This window comes from Euprymna scolopes, chromosome 11 (assembly GCF_053919585.1).
Source record: "Euprymna scolopes isolate OS-2025 chromosome 11, ASM5391958v1, whole genome shotgun sequence".
Classification (NCBI taxonomy): domain Eukaryota; kingdom Metazoa; phylum Mollusca; class Cephalopoda; order Sepiida; family Sepiolidae; genus Euprymna; species Euprymna scolopes.
In genome coordinates, this window is record NC_136492.1 from 68,717,245 (window position 1) to 68,741,045 (window position 23,801).

Below are 23,801 nucleotides of genomic sequence, written 5' to 3' on the forward strand. Positions count from 1 at the left end.
TCTGATGCTGACGAGATGACCTCAGGTCCATTGATGATGGTTGGGATAGAACGCACGCTTCTGTTCAGGATTCTGTTTGCTATTTGCCAGAACTGGTGGGAGCCAAGCTGCTGCTCAGCTACTTTGGATTTAACGGACTGAGCATATAGCTCTCTTGCATTTTTTATTACTCTTTTATAGTGGTTGCTGGCAGTCCTGAAAGCAGCTTTAGTCTCAGTGCATCTATTACATTGGTAGCTATGGGAAAAGTGGTTACTGTGCGCGATAGCAGCAGCACATTCTGGGGAGAACCATGGCTCGCTGTTAGGTTTTTGTTGGAATGTTTTGGATGGAATGAATCGGTCTATGCCTACAATTAGCCAATTGGTCAGGTCTGATACTATGGAGGACACATCCTTTTTAAACATGGAATGCGGGTGTAGATCAGATATAAATGTACGGAAGCTATCCCAGTCAGCTGCAGAGTATCGATGTACAGTACGGTGGAGAGGTACGTCTGAGGACTTATTGCATTTCGTTTTTATCTTAACTGATACAACCGAGTGGTTGGAAGATCCCAGAGGAGACAGAACGGAACATGAACATAGCTCAGGGGAAGTTGTGAGAAAAAGGTCTAGAAGACTAGTGTACTGACCAGAAGTATCGGGCATACGGGTGGGTTCATGAACAATCTGGGTGAGGTCATGGGCAATGGCGAAATCATGACAGAACCTTCCCTCATCATCTGTCTTGTTAGAGTGGGTCAGCCATTCCACATTGTGGACATTGAAGTCACCACAAATGTGGATGTTAGCTGAAGGGTGAGCAGACAGGATGTGGTCAATTTTCTCAGATATGCTCTTAAAGAGAGTAACTCCGCTGTTGTGGGGGCGATAGAGGGCAAATATAAATGCAGTGATGTGAGCAAGTGCAACCTGGAAGCACATATAAGGTAAATTAGGGTCTTCACTGGAGATATCCCTACCACACGGAAAGCCATCTTTAATGTAGGCACATATTCCATGTCCATGGCGATCTTGGGAGTCCGATTTAGATGTTAAGTTAGAGTATCCTTTAATTATGAACTCGTCAAGGGAAGTGGTCAGTCCTATGCCAGTTTCGCTTAGGAAGACTATGTCCGGTTTTGTCTCCTGTAATTGGGTTTCAACCTCTGGAAGGTTGGAACGTAGACCCCTGATGTTGGAGAAGGAGACATGGTATTAAGGGTTTACATTGGAGGATGGGGTTCTAGGTTTATTTGTGTTTTTTTTCTGGAGATATTTTATGTTGAGGATTTGAGATTTGTGGAACAGGTCGACAGACTTGGTTAGAGCAGGACAGAGAGGGAAAGTAAGAGACAAAAAGACAGAAAATTTTTTTTTTTTTTGTAGCACATGATAAGGTAAAGCCGTAACAATTACCCACTAGTATGGCATCGAGAGGCCCCACCAGAAACTATTGCATAGTCCAGAGTCCATTCACCAGATGGCAATATAGCAGCCCCAGTACTTTGCACCTGCTTATAGGACAGCCTCCTTAGTGGTTAATCCAAGGTTCGGGTTAACGTCAGCCCAGATTAAATATTTATCTCCAGTACCCTTACTGGTCACAAGGATAGACATAGAAACAGAAGATTTCCGATATCTCAGGCTACTGTTCACAAAGTACTGCCATCCTGGAAAGCAGCTTTTTCTTCACCCTTTGTCAGAAAAATCACTCATTGGAAAAGAAGACTGAGGGACAAATAAGGAGAAGCGAGAGTAATGAGAGCTGCCGAGAACGCATCCACAATGCGTTGTCTACTCTCCATTAAAAAAAAAAGCGGAGGGGGGGGGGGAAGGACTTATTAATATTTACTTAGTAAAAGTCCATCGCTCTAATTCAAAATTAAAGATATTTGAAGATAAGTTCCCCTCCCATATTTACGAATGAAATGAAAATGGAATAGATTACTGTAATTTCCATTTAAAGATATTGAACTTTTTTCTTCTTATCCAAGAGACACTTCTAACAGAAGAATTAGAATAAGGACAATTTAGCACCAAAATAATTTTTAAAATACCAGTGGGGAGTTTTCACGTGTTCAGATATTCATTAAACTTATTTCTTCTTAGCCAAAAGACACCTCCAGCGCATTGGAAAGTTTTCCACTCACTGACTCTTGCCTTCAGGTTTCGGTGCTTATGGTGGACGGGGTGGAAATGGGTCATGGTGGGGGGATGTTTTCGTTTATATTTATAGAGACAGTAAGCAGTAATCCTAAAACTTTTTTTTTCTCTTTCTCGGGGGAGGGAGTGGGATGGGGAATATTCTAGATAATTTTGCATTTAATATATATTTTATGTCATATCTGGCTCCCATACAGAAAGAGGATTGAATCGGTAGTGAGATATCTACTGGAGCAGTAGAGTGATCCAACCATTTTTCCAGCAATCTTAGCAACAGATTTGATGTATGTGAAATTTAGACTGGCTAACGCTAGTAGGTAATCATTATCAACTGCGAACACATAGCGTAAAACAATGGCTAAAGCTTGCGATAAATCTGAAATTCTGTTAAATCCGATTGGTTGGCTATGTTTTACGGCATATCAGCCCTTTTCGGGTTATGTAATGCCGAATACAAAGATTTTGAAGAAAAAATTATTTTAATAGAATATATTTGTTTGTTTTCAAGTTGGTTTCTATTTAACCCATAGTTGGAACCCTAACAGGTATTACCACTCCGGGTCAGAGTGGACCTGGGAGCAGTGGCAATTAAAGGGTGGCTCCATACTCCCTAAAACCCACAAGCTGGGGCCTTACCATTGGATATAGTTTAAGGTCATATCCAGGACCCCCATTGAGGGACTTTTACCCTCTGCAGGGGGGCAGTCGGTGTATTCTAATGTCCCACCGACAGGACCGTTAAATCCGGTTCTTGTAGAGAAAGAAATAAAGAGTAATAACCACACCTGCTTTTTCCACTTTAATCGACAATAAAGTTTGTTACAAAGAAAATTACAACGATCTTTTTTTTTTCTCTATTTGTTTATTAAGTAACAGCTTACCAGGAAGTTCATCAAAGGCCACTTTTTCTTCTCCCGGTGAACTGGTCATGTATTTGCGGTAACGTCTGTTCCCAATGCATATGATTGTCGGTCGTAATATCTCCATGATAAAACAGGTTCTGGAAAAATATTTTTTAAAAATGAATAAACGTTAACTGTCACAAGTCATTAATATTTGCATGAATTTTCGTAGTGAATGGTTTGGGTTATTTAAGGTCAAATCCGGTCATTTTTTTGGTAAAAGTTTTTATGCTTTAAGTTATTTATATCTTCAAATACTTTTTTTTTTCACCCCAAGCAAGGCACATTGCCACTTTGATGTAGGAGGCTACTATCAGGGACATAAGCTACAAGGGTACTATGTGGGAGGTTGAACAGCAAGATGTCGTTTCACGTTACACTTGAACTTCTGCATGTCAGTATAGTTGGGGAAGCAGGAACCCGGAGGGAATTCCAAAGTCTAGCAGTTCTTGGGAAGAAACTGCTGGAGTAAAAGGCTCTCTTACATCTAGGGATCTCTACTGTGAAGGGTTGAGATTTAGTTCCTTGTCGGGTTTGTCGGGAGAATTTTCGTCGAGAGGGTACAAGTGCTTGCAGTTCATCAGAGCATTCACCGTTAAAATATTTGCAGAACAGGCAGAGGGATGCTACATTTCATCAATGGGACAGAGGCTGAAGCTTAGATAACAGTTCAGGACCTATCAGGTTGGCGACTCTCTTTTGAACTTTGTCTAGGAGCAAAAGACTAGTAGCAGATGCACCAGCCCAGATATGACAACAATACTCCATACATGGGCGAATGGTGGCCTTATAGAGGTACCGGATACTTTTGGGCGTTAGTAGCTTTCTATCACAGTAGAGAGAATCTACCTTCTTCACAGCGGTCCTGGCAATGCTCTCAATGTAATTGTTCCAACTCATGTTTACTGTGAACGTTAGGCCAAGGAGTTTAAAAGATGTACTTTCAGATAAAGAGTCTTTGGCCATTGCTATTGTTGGTAGAGAAGGTTTCTTGTAATTATTGAAGGAAACAAGTTTAGTCTTGGCAGCATTGAATGTGACCATCCATTTTTGTCCCCATTGCATTACAAATTGGAGGTCATCCTCTAGTGTTTCTGCATTTCTTAAGATAAGTGTTCATTTGTTTTCCTGTCATGTCTGTTATAGAGTGTAGTGTCATCAGTATATATACCCATCTCACAGACAATTTTGTCAAGGAAGTCATTTATGAATATTAGGAATAATAGAGGTCCAAGGATAGACCCTTGATGCACTCCCGCATTTATATCATATTGTTTAGATGTACGACCGTGTATTTATTTTTTTGTTTTTGTTTTTTTTTCATTTTAGGGCATATCAAGTCTTTTCGGGTTCGATCATTTTGGTAAACGATTTTATATTAAGTTTTTTATATCTTCAAATATTTATTCATGGTATTTAGTTTGGGTTTTTTCATTTTAGGGTATATCAATACTTTTGAGGTTCCGTCATTTTGGTAAAAGATTTTATGTTTTAAGTTCTTTATATCTTCAAATATTTATTCATGGTATTTAGTTTGGTTGTTTTGAAAATTTGGTTTTGTTTCTGGTTTTGCAGAACATAATTAAGTTTTGCCGATGGAAAATGAAAACACAACAACATCAATGTTTGGTGTATTTTGGATGAAGAAGCCAGTATCTTCAGACAGCTTAATCTAATAGAACCTGGTATAATGAATAATTGTAACTAGCAGGACCTGTGGAAATTCCACACAGTGAGAAATATAGTTAATCAACAAATATGTTCTGATAAAGCTGCTATTTTTCTGGAGAACATCAAAAAGTTTTTTGAACAGAAAAACTAATAACACATAGCAAATAGGAGTCTATTAACATATCTATTAGAATAGTGTCCATTGCATTTTAAATAAAGAACTAATTCAAATGAGATAAATTAATAAGTGCTAATACATACTCAGAAAGTAATATTGTGCTACATAGTTTAATACAAATAAAATCACATTATAAGTGATAATCTTTCATTTATTCCTTCAGTCCAGCACTTCTTGCCAGAAATGTTATTTTTTTGCTCTGTTTCTTTCGAATGTTCCCTTTTTTATGTAACGTTTTGCTGACTTCTTTCTTCAGTGAAAAATTACTGCACATTGAAATTACTATGTTCTTTTCTCACACTATTACAATAGTAATGATATACTAGATCAAAAGTCCTACTGAAGATTTACCTGCAAAGAGTTGCTTTTTAGGGGTATTACTCCCAACATCCCCATGTAAGAACGACATTTGGAATAAACACCCTTTGCAGGGAAGTCTTCAATGGGACAACCAAGCCACATTGAACATATATTATTATAATGACATTCAAAAAAACAAGTCTACGTTGAAGAGAGATCACTCTCATATTCTTGTCCAAAATTGCCAAATTGATCTTTTTAAAGCTAAATTTTGCAAATTTGGTGGGTTTTTTTTTTTTTGGCCTTCAAAAAATTGTATTTGTTTTTTTTTTGTATTTTTTTTTCAAAGTGTAATGCACAGACTAACTAAGGAAGGAACAAGCAGAATATTTTATATTTAAATACTCTCGTCACATTCTTAGGTTTACAGTTGCTAAATGGAATCCTTTAATAATCTCTTCTATTATATAAAAGGAACTTTGTGTGTCTGTGAGTTCATTCCCTATGGACTCGAAAATGGCTGGGTCGATTTTTATGAAATTTCACACGAAGGCACATTATGTGTCTGGCAGCATTCCTAGACAGGTTTTGTGCCGGAATGTCTTCGATAAGTATCGATAATCAATCTTTGAAATAATCTGATGAAAGAACAACACACTGTATCACCCTGCATGAATGAAAAAATAAAACTGCGGCACTAACCCTATGGTGATTTAACCAACTTTCTCCAAAGGAGGAAGTTTCGTGGGAGTATGAAACTCACAAACGGTCCCCAGTCGCATGTATATCCACGTTAGGGGAGATGACAATATCAGGTTTTGCAATGCCTGCAGAGAAGTGTTAACGTCCTCCTGCATACAACGCTTGGTATGTCTAAATTGGTCACATATCTGGCATTCTCAAATTGGTACTGACCAGGCTCAATGTTGCTTAACTTTGGTGATCTAACAAGAACCGGTGTGTTAATGTGATTATGCTGTCTCACCCTGAATTTCATCCAGTTTTTCTTTTTATCCTCAATTAAAAATTGTCTTGCTTATTTGCAACTCTTTAAACAACATTAATATAGAGCACTATCGAAGAACAAGAAAAAATAGCCACAATCTCTTTGAAGTCTCAACAAAGACTTAAAAAAATAAAATAAAACAAAATGGTGGTAGACATTTATTGGCTGGGTTTCTACCACCATTTTATTTATTTATTTTTTTAAGTGATTATCGAAACTTCAATGTAAAAAGACTCCAAGGTACGTGCAAAATGAATGCCGATGCTCAAAATGTATGAACATTTTGACCTCTCCCTTTACTTAAAAATTCACCAAAAATCAGAAAATTAACCAATTTTAATGAAATTTTCAGTATTTATCAAATAATGATCACGGAATATAATGAACCCATTATTTTTATTTAAATCTTATTGGAAATGTATTATTTCAGTTAAACAAAAAATACCTTTACTAAAGTTATGGTTTTCAGTAGTAAAAAAAAAAAATGCATGAATTTATTTTTCCTTTTGATTATCAAAACAAAGCATAGTAAATTATAATAAATAAAAAAAATTAATTTTTACAGGAACATTACGATAAAAGCCCTAAAGTCCATATTAATGAATTCAATATAACTCGAAGAAAAATTAAATTAATTTCTCGAACTACCGATATTATCGTTGAATTAAGCATTATTTAATATTTTCACACAAAAAAATTATCATTGCAAAAAATATTTCTTCTTTTTTTTTTAAATTATAGGTTTTGCATAATTTTTATATGTAAGATTCTAATATTTTCCTTGCTTGCATGAATGTAAAACTTTTAGTGTAACATAATTTTTATATAATCTTGAAAAATAAAAATAAAAAAAATTTAAAAACTGGAACATAGAAAAATAATTAAATTAAAAAATGGTAAAAATGATACAAACGTTCAGGATAGGAATGTACGGATGTGCGTCTGGGAAAAAAAAAAAGAAAAAAGAAACCCAGCACTCCCTCCCTCCTTTTAATTACATGGCGTCATTTTCAAGCAGCCTTTTGACTGTCTCAGATTTGGGGCTTTCGTATAACCATGTTTATAAAACTTGTTTGTTGGGATTTTGTGAAGGGCAGAATCCCTCAATTTTGGGGGCTAATTATGCCATTTTTTGTACAAACAAGGTGCTTTGGTGGTTTTTGAAACTCGCTCAATATATGTTACTGTGACATAGGCTGACATATATTCAGTGGGTTTTTAATAGTATTTTATCTAGTTTTGTATTTTTAACTTTTTCCCAAACTTACCATGTCAAAGAGAGAGTCGGGCGCCATTTTTAATTTTCCAATACATCGGTAAACACTGTATGCTTTTCGAGCTGAATAAACATGTTACATTAAATAAAAACACTAAAAACATACCCAGTTAGGTAGAAAAGTAACTTATCTTGCCTTTGATAACATTTCTTATATATTTGTTTTTTTAACAACTTTTTCAAATTTATGTGTATAGTAATACAAGCCATGTTTTTTTGTTTTTTTTTATCTAATTCAATATTTTAGGACTTGACTTTACTAATTATCCTTGAAAATAGACCCAGAAAACTAATATTTATCTTTCAAAGGATTTTTACACTGAATTTATTTAACCCTAGAGATTTAACTGAATTGGTTAGCTCGCTGCGAAAACATTTTTCAAAAAATTTTTTTTTCACATGTACAAATATTTTTTTCCTTTGGGAAATTAACTTTAGTCTCTAATCTTTCAAATACAATAAAAAAGTAGTCTAAAACCTCAAAAAAAATTATGATAAATCGGCTTTGAAAACTATGTCCCTGCCTATCTTTGGTATTATTTTACTTTGAGGCCCATTTCACGTTCGTATATAAAAAAATATTTCTTGTAGATTTCGGAGTGCTAAAAACCGTGTCCATCGCAAAAAAATAGTTTTCATGATATGAGGAAATTACTTTTTCGAAAAGTGGGTGATCACTTTTCTATGTAAATTTAACTTAAAATGAGCACCCACTTTCTGGCCACCTGAGAAAGGGGGGCATTTTTTGTGTTTATTGGCTAAAAAGTTTTTTGTTTGATTTCTTTTGCATGGTATTAACCATATGCATGTGCTTGCACGTACAAAATGGCCACCCGTGATAACATATAGAATTACATGGTTTAATATTTGGAAAACTACTTGTTTTTCATCTAATTTTAATTTTTTGCCAGTACTTACACTGTGACAAGGCAGTTTGGTACACGAGTGCACATTTAACAGCCTTCGTTTATGATCGCGCATAGCGTAAATGAAGGTTAGGCTGTGAAATGGAAAATAGTCCCAGTTTTTCAGAAGTTAATGCACTTGCGCATACAAAAATGGCCAGCCATGATAACATAGAATTACATCGCTTCATATTTGGAAAGCTACTTGTTTTTCGTCTAATTTTAAATTTTCGCCAATACTACACTGTGACAACGCAGTTTGGTACACGAGTGCACATTTAACAGCCTTTTATATGCTCGCGTGTAGCATAAACGAAGGCGGGGCTGTGAAATGGAAAATAGTCTTAGAGTTAAGGGGTTAATACCATACAAACGGTAAATTTGCGACGGAAACGGTTACCATATTATTTTAAAGCTTCTTTGTTTTCTATACGAATGTGAGATGAGCCTTAAAGTAAAATACACCGATTTTTTCTTTATTCTTTTAATTTCCTCGTGTCTTTATTGAAAGATGAAAACAGAAAAAGAAATCGAAATAAGCTTTTAGCCAATAAACACTAAAAAAAAAAAATTCCCCCTCTCCAAGGTGGCCAGAAAATGGGTGCTCATTTTAAGTTAAATTTACATGGAAAAGTGATCACCCACTTTTTGAAAAAGTAATTTCTTCGTATCATGAAAACTATTTTTTATTTATTTATTTATTTATTATTTTTTTTTTTTTTTTTTGCGACGGAAACGGTTTGCAGATTCGTGTTTAGCACACCGAAATCTACAAAAAAAAAAAAAAGATATCTTGTTATATACAAACGTGAGAATTTTACCCCATCTTTATTCGTTCATTTTGCCCATGACCTAATTTCGTTCAATATTACTTGTTTTTCGGTCCTAGTGCACTTACTGATCCGCGCTATTTTTTAAATCGTATTTCCAAGTTTAATGATGTTTTTTTTTTTTATTCAATTGTAAGGTTAAAGTACAGAATATATACAAAAAACCCTCCCCTCCTCATGTTAAGAATGGCTTTTTAAATGATAACGTTATTATTTCAGCACGGATCAATAAGTGCACTAGTACCTGTTTTTCGAACCGTATAAACACTTTACATTAAATAAAAACACTAAAACTTATCCAGTTACGTAGAAAAGTAACTTATCTTGCCTTTGCTAACATTTATTTGTTATATTTTTGTATTTTGACAACTTTTTCTCTGTGGAGTGTAATAATATAAACCCCAACTTGGAATTTCCGTCAAATACTTTCAATATCATCAGAAAAAAAAAAAAAAAAAAAAAAAAAAAAGCTTTTTTTTTTTTTTTTCTGATTACTGAGTCGGTATTTTCTTGATCCAAAAGATCTAAACAAACGTATTTTCTGTTTGTTTCATTTTGAGATACGAAGCATAAAAATAAAACTTCATGTAACATCAAGGCGATAACGAAACAAAGTTATGAAGTTACGAACAATTATGGAAATAAAATTAAACAGTTTGAAATTAATGAAAATGGCTCACATTAATATGTTTCATTCCGCATAAAAAAAAACACAGACTAAAAAGGAATACTTTATGAATGAACAAAAAAAAATAAAATGTATTAAAGTGAATGAATACTTTCAGAGTAACACCGCCGGTGTTCACTTAAAATAGTACCTCTCAAATTTTAAGCTCATAAGAATAACTGGCATATGTAAAAATGGCACAAGTGGATATATAGAAAAAAAATGGCGCAAGGGGAAAATATAGATGAAAATTTCACAGTTAGTCTATCAGAATCTTGAATACAATACATAAAGGGAAAACATTAAGAAGTCTATTAAATTTAAAAGAATTGTTTCTACATTTAAAAGTAGATGAGGACTATAAGTTACATCACTCATCACCCTATCCAAAAATGAGATTTTACTATTTTCAGGCGATTACATGTGAACGCCCTGAAAAAAGAAAGGAATTTTAGAAATTAGAGTGGAGGATTAATTTCTATATATTTGCTTCCCCGCGTGGACAAAGTTAGATGTAAGATCAATTTTTAATGTGGGCAAATCCAGAGCCCTCCTCTTCCAAAAATGAGGTTTGACAGGATTGGTTGTTGCTTTGTAGCCCTAATAAAATAATCAGTAGTTTTTGAACACAGAGCACGGAACAAATAGAAAACCTCTTTTGACAACAAAACAACGGAAGCATTTATTTGAGTAGCAGAAAGTTGGATTGTGTTCTGGTTGAACAAAGAAGGAATGAAAAGTGGTTTGATTGTGTCGATCAGGAAGCCATTCTATGTGGAGTCCCAGGTTGACAGCAGTTGTCTTCTGTGAAAATCGTCGATGCTGCAATGTCTATTGGACAGGGATGAGAGAGAAAGGTGTCTGGATTTACTGCTGGTTAAGTTCTGTAGAAGACTAGGATATATATATCCTAATCCCGTTACAAAAGAAAATAATGAAACGAATGGAATGAAGGAAACAAAGACTCAATTGCTGGATAAGATAAACGTGTCGTTTATTTACTGTTGAAAAATGAATGTTTTAGGTATAACACGTGTCCATGTCTGTGTTCGGGTGTAACCATCGTTTGTTGTGGGACTGGTGGTGTAGAAAGAAAAGGAAATGTGTGTTCATCTCATGATTGAGTCACTATCGTTTGTTCACGCGTGGGAAGAGAAGTGAGTAATGTTGTGGAAATGGGAATGACAGTGCAGCGTGTAGACAAAGATAAAGATAGTGGGTTGACATCAGTAAAGCTGTGTGCCATGTTAGCAGTCAGCTACGCAAAGGTATTCTCAGGCACAAGTTGTATATATAGAGAGAGAAAGAGTGAGAATGTCAATCCAGTTCATGGAGAGAGAAAGCGTATAAAGTGTACATACGGTCTGTTAGCTTTTTGTCCCACATAGTAGCAAGTGGCGTGAGGCGCGCCTGCCGAAACAGCGGCAGCTGGTCCGTAGACCACTCATCTCGGAAGCTAGTCAGAAAAGGAAGAAGCAGCTTATTGCTCTTGCTTTTATAGTTGTTTCCGGTGGTCTTTTGCGCATGTGTGGATTTCCTTTGAAAGGGGAAGTGACGATGTCCATGTGTGCGTATGTGTGCGCGTATGTGAGTACATGTGTGTATGTTAACGTGTGTATGTGTATGCACATGAATGTGAGTATATATACGCGAACGTGAATATATGTACGTGTGTGGACGTGCGCGCATATGTATATGACAAGTAATATAGCTTGAGATGTGAACGTGTGTTTTTGTGTGAGACTAGAAAAATGCTCACGCAATTCTCTCTGTTAGCTGACAGCCGTTCCTAAAAGGGACCGAAGAAGTTCCTTAGGGGACAGATTAATCAATTCGCTCTACCAGCTGATTGGTCAGTGTGTGGCCGAATCACTCAGTGGGAGGTGGGGGGGGCATTGATTCACAAGAGAAAATAGGCCTTTATTTGTGACTGCTACAAGAGGCACTCTAGGGGGGAAAACAAATTTAAATTTGCACAATCTAGAAGGATTTCTCCTTTACTAACTGAGGATAGAATAACACCATAACAGATACTACACTTTCTTCCTAGCCAAAAGATCAATTTATTTAGTCAAATAAAAAACGACAAATGTCTATTCAACTTCGGCTGTAGGGGGATGGGAGGATCGAATGTCATTCTTTTTGACAACAAAAACTTTTGCTTACCCTTACCTTCAACCTCTGTCGCATTGACGAAATGTTGCATCCCTCTGCCTGTTTTACAAGTATTTTAATGGTAGGTGCTCCGACGAAGTACAATCCCTTGTACCCCCTCGACATAAATACCCCCAACAAACATGACAAGCAGCAATATCCCACCCCTACACAGTACAGATCCCCAGATGCCAGAAAGCCTTCTACTCTATTAGTTTCTTCCCTAGACTTTGAAATTTCCTTCTGGGTTCCCACTTCCTGGCTGCACTGACATGCAGAAGTTTAAGTGTAATGTAAACAGACATCTTGCTGCTCAACTCCCTACATAGTATTCCAACAAATTATGTTCCAAATAGGAACCTCCTACATCAAAGTGGCGAAAATGCAATATAAAAAAAAGATACCGCATTTACTCCAAGGCGTTAAACCTACTTAAAAAAATCCCCAATGTTTTAAAGAAGAACGAGAGTTTAGTTTCGCCAATTAGTTTAATGGTAAAACAGAAAGTATCTATTTCTTCATAGTTGCTATATCTGAAATCGGTGTCAATCCTCAAAATTCCCCGATTATTTTAGGCTGGATAGTTTTTAGCATAATTTTTAACTTTATTATCTATAAAAAAAGAGTTAGGATTTATTATTTGTTAATAATTGTTTGTTATTTTATAATCTATACTAGCTGGGATGCCCGGCATTGCCCAGGTGTTTAGCTAGTGTAGTAAGGACCTCGGGGGGGGGGTCAAAACAACAGTAGCAGAAGTGCCTGGGTGTGTGTAGGTGGTGTAGTAACGAGCCGCCCCCCCCCATAAAAAAGTGGTAGTAACGGGGGGGGGATCAAAACAAGAGTAAGCAGAGTTGTTAAAAAAAAAGTGGAAGTCGGCGGGCAGGCTTAAACCCATAAGAAAAAAAAGGTAAAAAAAAAACGTAATGTCTTAGCCAATGTCTCCATGGTCCGATCAGAAGTCAAGAGCGATTAAATTAAGTGAACGCAATCCAAAGGTGACGATGACTTGCTAAAATGTCGGTGAAAAAAATCGTCCCCTCCTTGTACAAATCGGCCGAGTTTAGGGTGAAAGAGATAATGTTTTGGGCCAATTTTCCGATATTTGTCGCCCGAGACATTGAGCTCCAAAACGATACTCATCTTGTGAAAATCTGTCGCCTCTGTCGAAAATTTTAGTGAGACATACAAACATACATACACACATACATTTAAATAGACAGGTGAGATTTATATTAGAGAAAAAGATAATATCATATTTGTTCCTTCCTTAGTTAAATCATATGTTGCGCTCTGAAATAAAGCCAAATACAATTTTTAAAGGTGAAACTGCTCCAAAACAGGCCAAATTCATGAAATTTGGCTTTAAAAAGGCTAATGTGGCAACTCTGGACAAGAATATGTGAGTGACCTTGCCTCGTTTTCGAATATCATTATGATAATAACAATAATAATAATAATAATAATAATAATAATAATAATATATGATCATTGTTGTAATGGTATAAGGAAGAAACTCATAGTAATTTTGACATGCAGCAGTTCTTCACCGAAAAAAGAAGTCAGTTAAACATTACGTAAAAAAGGGAACATTCGAAAGAAAAAGGTAAAAAAAAGAACATTGTCTGCCAAAAAGTGCTGGATTGAAGAAGTGAATTAAAAATTGTCTCTTACAGCGTGATTTTATTATTTGTATTAAACTATGTAGCACAATATTACTTTCTGAGTATGTATTAGCACTTATTAATTTATCTCATTTGAGTCAGTTCTATATTTAAATGTCAACAGACACTTTTTTCATAGAATATGTTAATGAACTCATTTTTGCTGCATGTTATTGCTTTTTTTCTGCCCTAAAAATTAATGTTTTAGGCTATCCTGAAAAATATTAGCTTTATCAAAACATATTCGTTGATTAAATATATTTCTCATTCCATGGAATTTCCACAAGTCCTGCTAGTTGATCATAATAATTGTTAATTAAATTATTTAAAAAAAAAAAAAGACAGTTCAATACAGTATTATTTAGCATGTTTTACAAGGAATGTGCACTCTTCCAACTCTTTTCAGCTTCATGGTTCTGCGGACAATGAAATCTAAAAGAATAGTTGTGCAGTGAATCATTGAATTCACTTCCAAAATGGGAAATTAATTGGTTAAAAGATAAAGCTCTTTGCATATCCTTGGTGTCCCTGCAGCGAATCATCCCCGAAAGAGGTTGAAATCTCCAGATACTTGAGTACCACATTTATGTCAACAGGCCAGGACAAGAATGTAATTCAGCATTCTATCACTAATGCCAGATTAGCCATCTTTGTCTACAAGCTCACTTTTAATTCTTCATCACTAAGCACAAAGGTCTGAGGTTATCAGGCTTTATTGATTGCCTACCTTCTTTATGTAGATGAAACTTGGCCGCTGCAACAAAAGGGTTTGCACAGACAACTGGTCTTTGCTCACAACTGTTTATGTAGCTTGATCTGCATTAAACCACTAGGACCTCCAACGTCAAAGTTTGATGTCATTACCACACAGATCTTGTATTCCAATTGCTTGTCTTCATTGATGTGAATCAAATTAACTCATACGTAGAATTGTGGCTCCTGAACTTAGATGGAATACACCCTAGGGATAGTCAGCTGAAAACCTATCTTGTAACAGTCAAAACAGATGCAGAAACCATGTGTGGCTGTTGCAAACAGTCTCCAATATTGAACAAGAGACTGACTCCAAATGGTCACTGATGCTTCTACAGACAGGAGACAATGGAGTACACTGATTAGAAATGTGCTGTACACCCCTAGATGTGAGTTAAGCCCACTTCCGGTAAAAACTGGTTCAACTTCAAGTAGTAAGGAAAAAGTCACATGAAATGAATAGAAGAAGCAGAAGAGCAATAACAACAACAACAATAACACCAAAAGAGACATGTTGTGGGGTGTTTAAAATTGCCATTCCCCTGGTAACAAAATCGATACTGTTAATTGACATAAGCATTTAATACAACTTTATTGATTATCTTCATTAAAATAAGATCTATAAAATAGAGGGAAGTGTTAATAATAGAGTAAGAACGAAGATGAAAAAGTTAGGAAGTTATAGGCAGACACCTTTTTGAACTGATATGCAATTACATAGGTCTCGTGCACACACACACACACACACACACACACACACACACACACACATGTTACATGATAAGGGCTGTCCCCTTTTCATGTAAGTATAAAAATAGAGAGATTACTTAAAATGAAAATAAAATGAGAGAAAGCAGAAATCGAACCTTGGATATAAGTTTTAAAGAACAATAGGTTTAAATGGAATGTCCAGTAAATTGTTAATTCTGATGAAATAAATAATAAATAAACTATTCAATTGTTAGAAAGAATGTGGATAATAAATATGGATTAAATAAATTAGATATGTAGGTTGAATTCCTTTGTAAAAACATCAAAGAAAAAATAGGTTATTGGGAAATAATAATGTCGGAAACGTGCAAAGTCGCGCATGTTGGTGGCACGTGAATTTTGCTCACGTAGCCAGACATGCATGGATGTCTCAATATAGGAAGTAAGAGTTAGTTAGTTAGGAGACAGTCAGTGAGAAACTCAGAGAGAGTCTGGAGTTTGAAATTCGAACGTCTAGAAGCGAGACGATCACTTTTAAAGCTTTGAATTCTTGATGAGAAAACCACAGCCGGTCATGAAGAAATAAACCCATCATGTGTTTTGATAAAGCTCATCTTTGTGTTTGTGATTCTTACAAAAAAGTAAAGTGAATTGTTATATGTCTGCGTTATAAAATGTCTTGACATACACATCTCATATCCACAATGTGAATCTACATCTCATATCTACACTAAGACTGTCTGAAGACATGTCTACACAATGTCTGAACACTATCTCATCATTCTAAGAGCTTCACATAGCAACACATCTATTAACCAAAGAATGAACAGTTTTAATATATATGAATCGCTTCATAACAGAAACAACGACATCGTCATAACACGAACACAGAACGAACAATCTCTCTCACAACATCCCTCTCTAGAACTCTTTCAACATCTCTCTCTCTCTAAGACTCTCTTTTAATGAAACTCCTATATAACACACACACACACACACACACACACACACACACACACACACACACACACACACACACTTACTCAATTATGCACCGGTTATCCACCTTTGTCATAATTCCCGATTTGGCCAATAGGCAGTGCTCTACTTCCTGTTTTACTTTCTTCACCCACTTCTTTTATCTGTCTGTCTGTTTCTCTCTCTATTCTTCATAACTTTTCTGTTTAAATACTCCTTGTATATACATAAATATGTAACCTGGCCATATTGTGCTTCCTTTCAATGTCTTTTTTAAACTGTACTTGGTAAGCTTGTCTATTGATATCTCAACAAGTGGTGATGTAATAGCCTCTACAAAATATCGAATGCTGAGTTTGAGCCATGTGGAGTCGTTGTCAGTACCGGGTTCTGACCAAGAGAAGAGAAAGTAAGCCGGATGTCAACACTTTTTATTGACTTTTATCACATGCTCAGCTCGTATAAGATATGGCTTCTGATTGGCCAAGCAAGAAAGGAAGTTGAGTCTGCACTAATCCACAAGAAGCTAAAAAACTAAACACAGATTCAAAATTATAAATCACAGGCTGTCGTCTGTTGCTACTGCTGCTGTAGTCATCTGCAATCACCACTGCTGCTACAAATCCTCCTTTCTAATTAAATAATCTCAGTTATCAACACATTAAACATAAGTTCAGCAACCATTGATTCCAACAGTCCTTCAACCACAGTTTTACAGAGCCATTTCTCCTGCAGCCTTTTAAGCTGTCAGTCACTTACAATACTTTTTTTCTTTTGTTCACCAAGTTATTCTTTGTTATGTCATGATATTATGTCATGGTATTATAACTTGCAGAGATGGATAAGATCTCGCTAACATCATCTTTGTAAGCTATTGCAGAAAGATCTTTCTGGGAGGAAGTAGAATCACTTTTTAGGGTTATATAAGAAAGCCTTTAGTTTTGTATGAGTGACACAGAGCTAAATGCAACAAAATAATGGTTAAGAAATGGGTAGCTGGCAAGCGTTAAAATAAGTTTACATCTGTGACTTAGAGGAAAATGGGGTAGCATCTTTTCCTTCCTGCATGTTGGAACATTCTGGAGAGGTATTGAAATAAACGGCCATGATTGGCATGTAAAGGAGCGGTGGTGCATGAACCTGTGTGACGTCACCATCTTGAGGGAGCGATATTGCTCCCCATTGGGGAGGTTGAGACCCCTCTAAACCCTGACAGCGGCCGGGTAAACATGTAAAAATTGTCTGTTGAACGTGAAATGAATCCCTGACAGCAGCGGGTGACCTATCAAAAGTGACTTGAGAAAAACAGACATAAATTTTATTGTTTAAAAAATCCAATAACAGGAAATGTCAGAATAATGTGGAGATGAAACCAGACCTATGCTGGCCTGAAGAACACCTGTTCAGACAATGGCTTTCTGAATGACAGGTTTTGACCCTTTGGGTCGAGTGAAAGGATTTCATTTTTGGTCTCAGATTTTCAGAACTGCGGACGGGTTGCTAAATTGCACACACACAAAATGGCTGGGGATTCCTCTTTTGATGTGTTGAATTTTGGTTTGTCTGGCAAATTACCTAACCCAACCCTGTTACCCTAATATTTAAGCAAACGCTCAGGTTGTTTTGAGCAGATTGAAGCCAATTTTCAAGAAAGAAACCCGAGACCTTCCTCTTCACCGTGACCACCATCCAGTGGACGAAGAACAAGATTTTTGTGAGACGTAAAATTTTTTGGTGAACTGACGATGTACATATGTAAAAAAATCTGTAACTTTTGTGAAATTAACTTTTTGTAGCTAGAAACCCTGAGTGTCTGTCTTCTTTCCCGGCGTACATGCAAAGTTTTGCTTTTGCTTTTCAGCAGAAATCAACGCAGAGACACAGAGAATCTTGTGAAGTCTTCTTGGAAGAAAAAGATGATCACGAGCCACAGTTTCTGATGAGGTTAGAGGTCAATTGCTGACTTGAGCATGGGAGGCTGGCACATTTGGTGTCCGATGACCAGATATGACGCTGAAGGTGAAATTGACTTAAAATTTCTTATATTGGTTGCCATGGAAAAAACATAAAAAGAAAAAAAATGTCCAACGACGAACACAGAAAAAAAATTAATATTAGAAAGAGAGAGACAGGCAGACAGACAGAGAAAAACGTAAAGAAAGACTCAGGGACAGTAAAAAAAAAAAAGCATGCGTGATACACACATTTGAAAATAAGATGATCACAAAAAACTGAAAAAAAAAATTTATAATGGAGAAAAATAGACTGATAGTAAACACAGAGAAAGAGAGAAGAGGAGGAAAAAGAGAAAAGTGAAGAGAGACAGAAAAACGGGAATAAAACACAGGGACAGTGAAAGAGAGAGAAAAGAAAAAGAAAAAAAACTTTCTTCCCCTCTTTTTGGGAACACGCATAAACAGGAGAAAGGGAAAACGAACCAAACCACGAGAAGGAGAGAGGAAGAGGAGGATGACAAGAGAAGGTGAGTTTTGAGTTTCTATTGTCTGCATTCTGCGTAGCCTGTTCTCGGTGATAGCAAAAGAGAGAGAGAGAAAGAGAGAGAGAGAGAGAGAGAGAGAGAGAGAGAGAGAGAGAGAGAGAGAAAGAGAGGCAATACATATCAACGATAAAATTATTGCCTCCATTAACGAATTAGTTAAAGAGACAGGAAGGGAGGTGTGTGTTTAAAAGTGTTGATTGTCGTAGCGGAATTTGATATCAATAAAATTAGAGAGAGAGAGTGAGAGGGGCGTATCCTTAATTCAGTATCAGTAAAGTGAAACTAATCGCAGTTACCCGCTTTAGCACGTAACTGTCTGTCCAACTCGACGTAGATGTTATGAGGACGCTTAGAAACCAGGGTAATAAGGTGGCGACACCAGTCTCTCGAGAACCCCAAGCGGCCGGAAGTCAGTGCCAGTCCGAGCGGATTTCCGATCTGAGAACCACAGAAAGCATCAGCATTGGAGATGACTCTGGGGAGGAGTCGAATGGGGACAGTGAGGCCCCGGAAGATTCCAATGGCCTTTGGGAGGAGGAGTATCAGATACCCCTATCCTTATTGAAAGAACGGCTATCGCAACAAACAGAGGGGACCAGCGGGGCTCTGCTTCCGAGGGAAACGCCCCTAAAGGACAGGCTGAGGAGGCGGGGCACGGTCAGAGAGAGAGAGAGAATGAAAGGGAAACTTTTGACTTCTAAATTAACTCGGATAATAACCCCAATGAGGTGAAGTGTTGTTCGCTCATGGAAATAGGGTGATAAAATTGATGGAAAAGGGGAGAGAACTGTTGACATCTTATTTGGAATATGAGTTGAATCGACTTTGTTTTTTTTTTATATATAGAATATGGAACAGTCATTCCTAATTGCGAATTGTTACGAATATTAAGTTTTGACAAGTCAATCTAATTTAAAAGAAAAAAATATATATATACTAGCATTTCAGCCCGGCGTTGCCCGGGTGTTTGGAGGTGTATGCCGAGCAAAAAAAAAAAGCTGTCAATTTTTTTAACTTTGACCCCTATTATGACCTCCTTAACGTTTATTGTTTTGGACTCAAATCAAGTTATTAAGTTAGATCCATGTCCAAGGAACCTATATCTAATCCCGGGCAACTTCAAGTCTCCCTGCTAGTTTTCAACTAAATTCTTGCATTTGTTATCCTCCTTTGCTTATTAGTGTCATTGCCTTTCTGTACCTCCAATCAATTCTTTTTGAGCTGGAGACTCGGTCCAAACTACACGCCAAGGGACCAAACTGGGCCATACGCTCAGCTGAATGGAGTTGGAAGAGTAGCGGTGCATCTCCAACCCCCCTCCCCAACTGTAGACCAATTGATTTGCTACAGTTTATTTTGGCCCCTGTGATCTTTTTATACTGTGTGAGTGCCTCTGTCACTGCCTCGATGTCTAGGAAGAACGACAAAAAGACGGTGATATCATTGCGAATGCAGACACCCTGGCTCTCAATCCGTCAAGCAAAAGGATCGCACGCAGGACCGGACTTGCCTCCTTAATGGCTTAACCTTTGAAGTAGAAGCTCTAATGTAAGGAGGTAAAGCAGGGGGTGACAGTGGACAGTCTTGACACATCAACCAAAAGATGGTGAAATATTTTGAGGGCTTTCTGTTTATCTGTACCACTGCTGGCGGTGCATGGTAGAATTTGGAGATCCATTTGCAGAAGTTCAATTCCAGGAAGCGATGGTCGATCCTTATATATTGTTCATTCATGTGTAAAAGTTACAAGTTATGTTTTTACAATAAAAGCAAAATTTACAAATAAGCAAACTTAGGCATGAAGCCCTATAAGAAAGTTATGAGTGCAGGGACTTTCTAAAAGGTCTAAAAATCTTTGGAGATTACTCTTGACTGGCAACATTTACCACAATACTGCATTCACTCTATGGAGTTAAACCTACTTAATATATGAATTACCCAGCGTTTTGGTAAATTATATACACAATTTTTTTTTATATATATATATAAAATACTGGCCTGGATGCCCAGCATTGCCCGGGCATTTGGAGGTGTGTGTTGAGCAAAAAAAAAAAACAAACAAAAGGCAGGCAGGATTGGAGCCGTACCATGATAGAGGAAAACCGAAAGTGACGTAGGTTTAAAGTTAGACACTCGAAAAGAGGAGATGAGTTTCGAAAATATCGGCGAAAAAAGCGACCTCTTCCTGTAAAAAAGTTCCCAGTTGAGAGTGAAGGAATTAATGTTTTTGGCCAATTTTTCCATATTTGTCGTCCGAAGAGTCCCGCTTCAAAATAATACAAATTTCGTGAAAATCTATCGCCTCTGTCGAAAGTTTTAGGCAGACATACATACATACATACATACATACATTTAAACAGATAGGTGAGATTTATATTATAGATAAACAAAAACAGAAAAAAGTTCATCTGAAGAGTTCATTAGATGAAAAAAAGTCTTTGAATTTGTTGGTGTAAAAAATTTTGTGGTGTGGAAAGGGGGGAAAGCTAAGACAAACCCCCAAAAGAAAAAGATTTTAACAAAATAAAATGCCTATAGGGGTATGTTAGTATGGTCCCTCCTAAACCTAATCAAGATAAAATTGCCCACTGTTTTCCAGGAACTGAAAAAAAGCAGGACGGTCTCTAGTTGGGATTGAGTGATTTACTGGGGGATGTGGAGAGGAAAAAATTAAGGAGGGAAAATGGAGGTGGAAGGTGACCTCCGAATGGGGAAAGACCGAGGGGGGGGGGAAAAGAAAAGGGGTGCATGGGTTGGCAAATTCGAAGGTTCTCTAGTACCAAAAAACAAAACAGGAACAGCATCTCATTTGTACCACCAGTTAAGAGTCTTTTTAAATCTATGCTATTCTAACAGGGTGGGTTGGGAAGAACACAGGACAGCGTGTGCCATGCTTTACAGTGAGAGCATGAATTCAACCTGCCTCCTTGTCTGTGCTTCTTTTGTGGGAATGCTGCATTTGGGGATGGGCATCCCCCTTTCCACTTTCTTTTGGGGCCGACTCTCCTTTGATGATGTTTATTCTGGGAACGGCTCCCCTTTTTGAGAAGTCGTCGTCTTGGGGAGTGTTGAGCCCTGTATTGACCTTGGGGGCATCTGCCCTTACTGTGTTGTGGAGGTCCAGGCCGTATGCCCCCTTGTTCTCCTGATTTGCAGCCATTTTGGGAGCAGTCCTTCTGGGGAGCACTGTTCCCTTTATTGCCCTTTGGGGTTACTATCCTTTCCATTTTGTTGCCTGAGTGAGATGCCCCGTCAGACATTAGTTTTTCTCCCCTTCCCTGTTGATTCCTGATCTGGGTGGTATATCTGTGGTAGGTTAGTGTTTTTGTTCCTCCTGTTGAGGAATCGTCCTTTGGGAGAGCAACTGTTGGGTTGGAGGCATCCATAGTGGTGGATCCTGGGCTAAGGGTATCCATTTTATACTCTCTTCGGGTGGTGTGGATGTCTCCGAAACGAGTGATGTGGAGACAGCGTCTAAAGTGGGGGGCTGAGTTTGGCGCCAAAGAGAAGTGATGCCAAATGCGGCAAGAAAGGTAAATAGAACTGAGAGAGGGGGGGGATTAAAATAGAGGAAAGAGAGAAAGTGTGTCCGACCCTCCCTTGCAGGAAAGTCATAATTAGCAGCTCAGATCCCCCTTCACAGGGGAAGAGCAGCAAAAGATAGACAAAGTGGGGGTTGTGGACAGAATGTTAACCCAACAAAAGTGAAAAGAAATTGTCTATGCGTTCCAGGCACAAGAATGTGTCACTAGAACAGAACAGATGATAGCAGACCTTGTGTGAAGAACAAGGCACAGATACTACACTTTGAGTTATTTTAAAATTCCCCACTGAACAAATTAGATGCAAGACCGTTTTTTCATGTGGGGAGAGGAGGAAGGGGGGACCAGCCTCCCCCGAGGGGAACTGGATAATAACAATTGGTATGAAGGGTTTCTTCTACATTGACCAAAGCAGATTGCTACAAGAGCAATGGTCAGACATGTGGGGTTGCCCCCACACAGTGTTTTTGATTGCAGTAACTGCCAAAACAGATACTACACTTTGAGTTATATAATTTTTATTCACTCTGAAAGTTTACAAGCAAAACAGAAATAAACAAAAAATTAGACAGAAGGCCAATCAAGACTTGGGGAAGGGTTTCTATGGTCATCCTCGTCACTACCTTTGCTAGTCTATGCTTAATCCTAGCTAAAGTTCTCATTCACCACAATACCTCAAGTACACCGGGGATCGTTCTACCTAAAATTCCCAAATCATATTGTGTGTGCGTGTGCATGTTTTCTTTTCTTTTTTCTATAAGCAATAAAATAAATTTGTAAACATAAAATTTTATAAAAAGTCGTTTGTTTAATTTTATTTCATTGGCTTGGAATGAGGGAAAAAAGTTTTAAAAATATAATCAAAATGTTAATAAGATCCTCCCAACCCTCTCTAGGTGGTAGAACGCCCACTGTTTTCTGGCAAGTTTCTCTCTACATGGGGCTGAAATTCTAGGCAGGATCAAAAAAACTGGAATTGGGGGTAGAGTATGTGAAGTTTCTCCAAGATTGCTTATTGGGGTAGCCTGGGACGAAAAAGAAAGGATCAGAGTGTGGATATCTTGGACGTTTCCTATCGGGGATAGAGGGGGCCATTCACTAGGCTAGCTAAGAACATAGTCTAAACGCTTGTTTTAGGGGTGTGGAGGCCGGCAAAATCTGGAACTGTGTGTGCCATGCTTAGGTGGGGAAGATGAACTCCAACTTTGCAACTCTACGCATGCACAAACTCACTATCTTTATCCATGTTCGGTCAAAGGCCTCGGAAAAATGGCCTCAACCGTGTGTTCCTCACAGACTTTTCTGTCAGGAAAGTCAGCCTTTTGGCGTTTCGATGACACCTCAAGTTGGGCATTCCCAAACCTCCCTCACATGAATGTTGAACACAGACCTGTCTGCGAACCCAATTTTCCCTTTGTCCCAAAGAAGCGAGGGCAACTTGCTCTGTAGGGATTTTAGATAGTTCTCAGGCAGGGGAAGTACAGCAGAAAACTATGGGTAGCACACTCCTCCGCCCTGCCCTTCAAGGATAATTTCCTTTTAAATCACAAGTCAACTGCAGCTTCGACCTTTGACTTTATCTCCAATCAATTCTTTTCCAGCTGAAGGTCCAGTCTG

The 23,801-nt window shown here is 37.5% G+C and overlaps 1 protein-coding gene across 2 annotated transcripts in view; it reads right to left on the reverse strand.

Moving 5' to 3' along the window:
- Positions 1 to 10,021, reverse strand: part of LOC145287898 (activating signal cointegrator 1 complex subunit 1-like) — a 43,861-nt gene extending 33,840 nt beyond the window's left edge. Inside the window, exons 1-3 of one of the 2 annotated variants that reach the window (XM_080135840.1) lie at positions 9,896 to 10,006; positions 7,473 to 7,543; positions 3,029 to 3,147 (exon numbers count right to left, since the gene is read on the reverse strand). In XM_080135840.1, the coding sequence (XP_079991966.1) occupies positions 3,029 to 3,134 (106 nt within the window). In that variant the 5' untranslated portion in view covers positions 3,135 to 3,147; positions 7,473 to 7,543; positions 9,896 to 10,006. Of the gene's footprint in view, positions 1 to 3,028; positions 3,148 to 7,472; positions 7,544 to 9,895 lie in introns of both variants that reach the window. The other variant, XM_080135839.1, reaches the window with a different exon arrangement.
- Between the last annotated feature and the right edge of the window lie 13,780 nt (positions 10,022 to 23,801).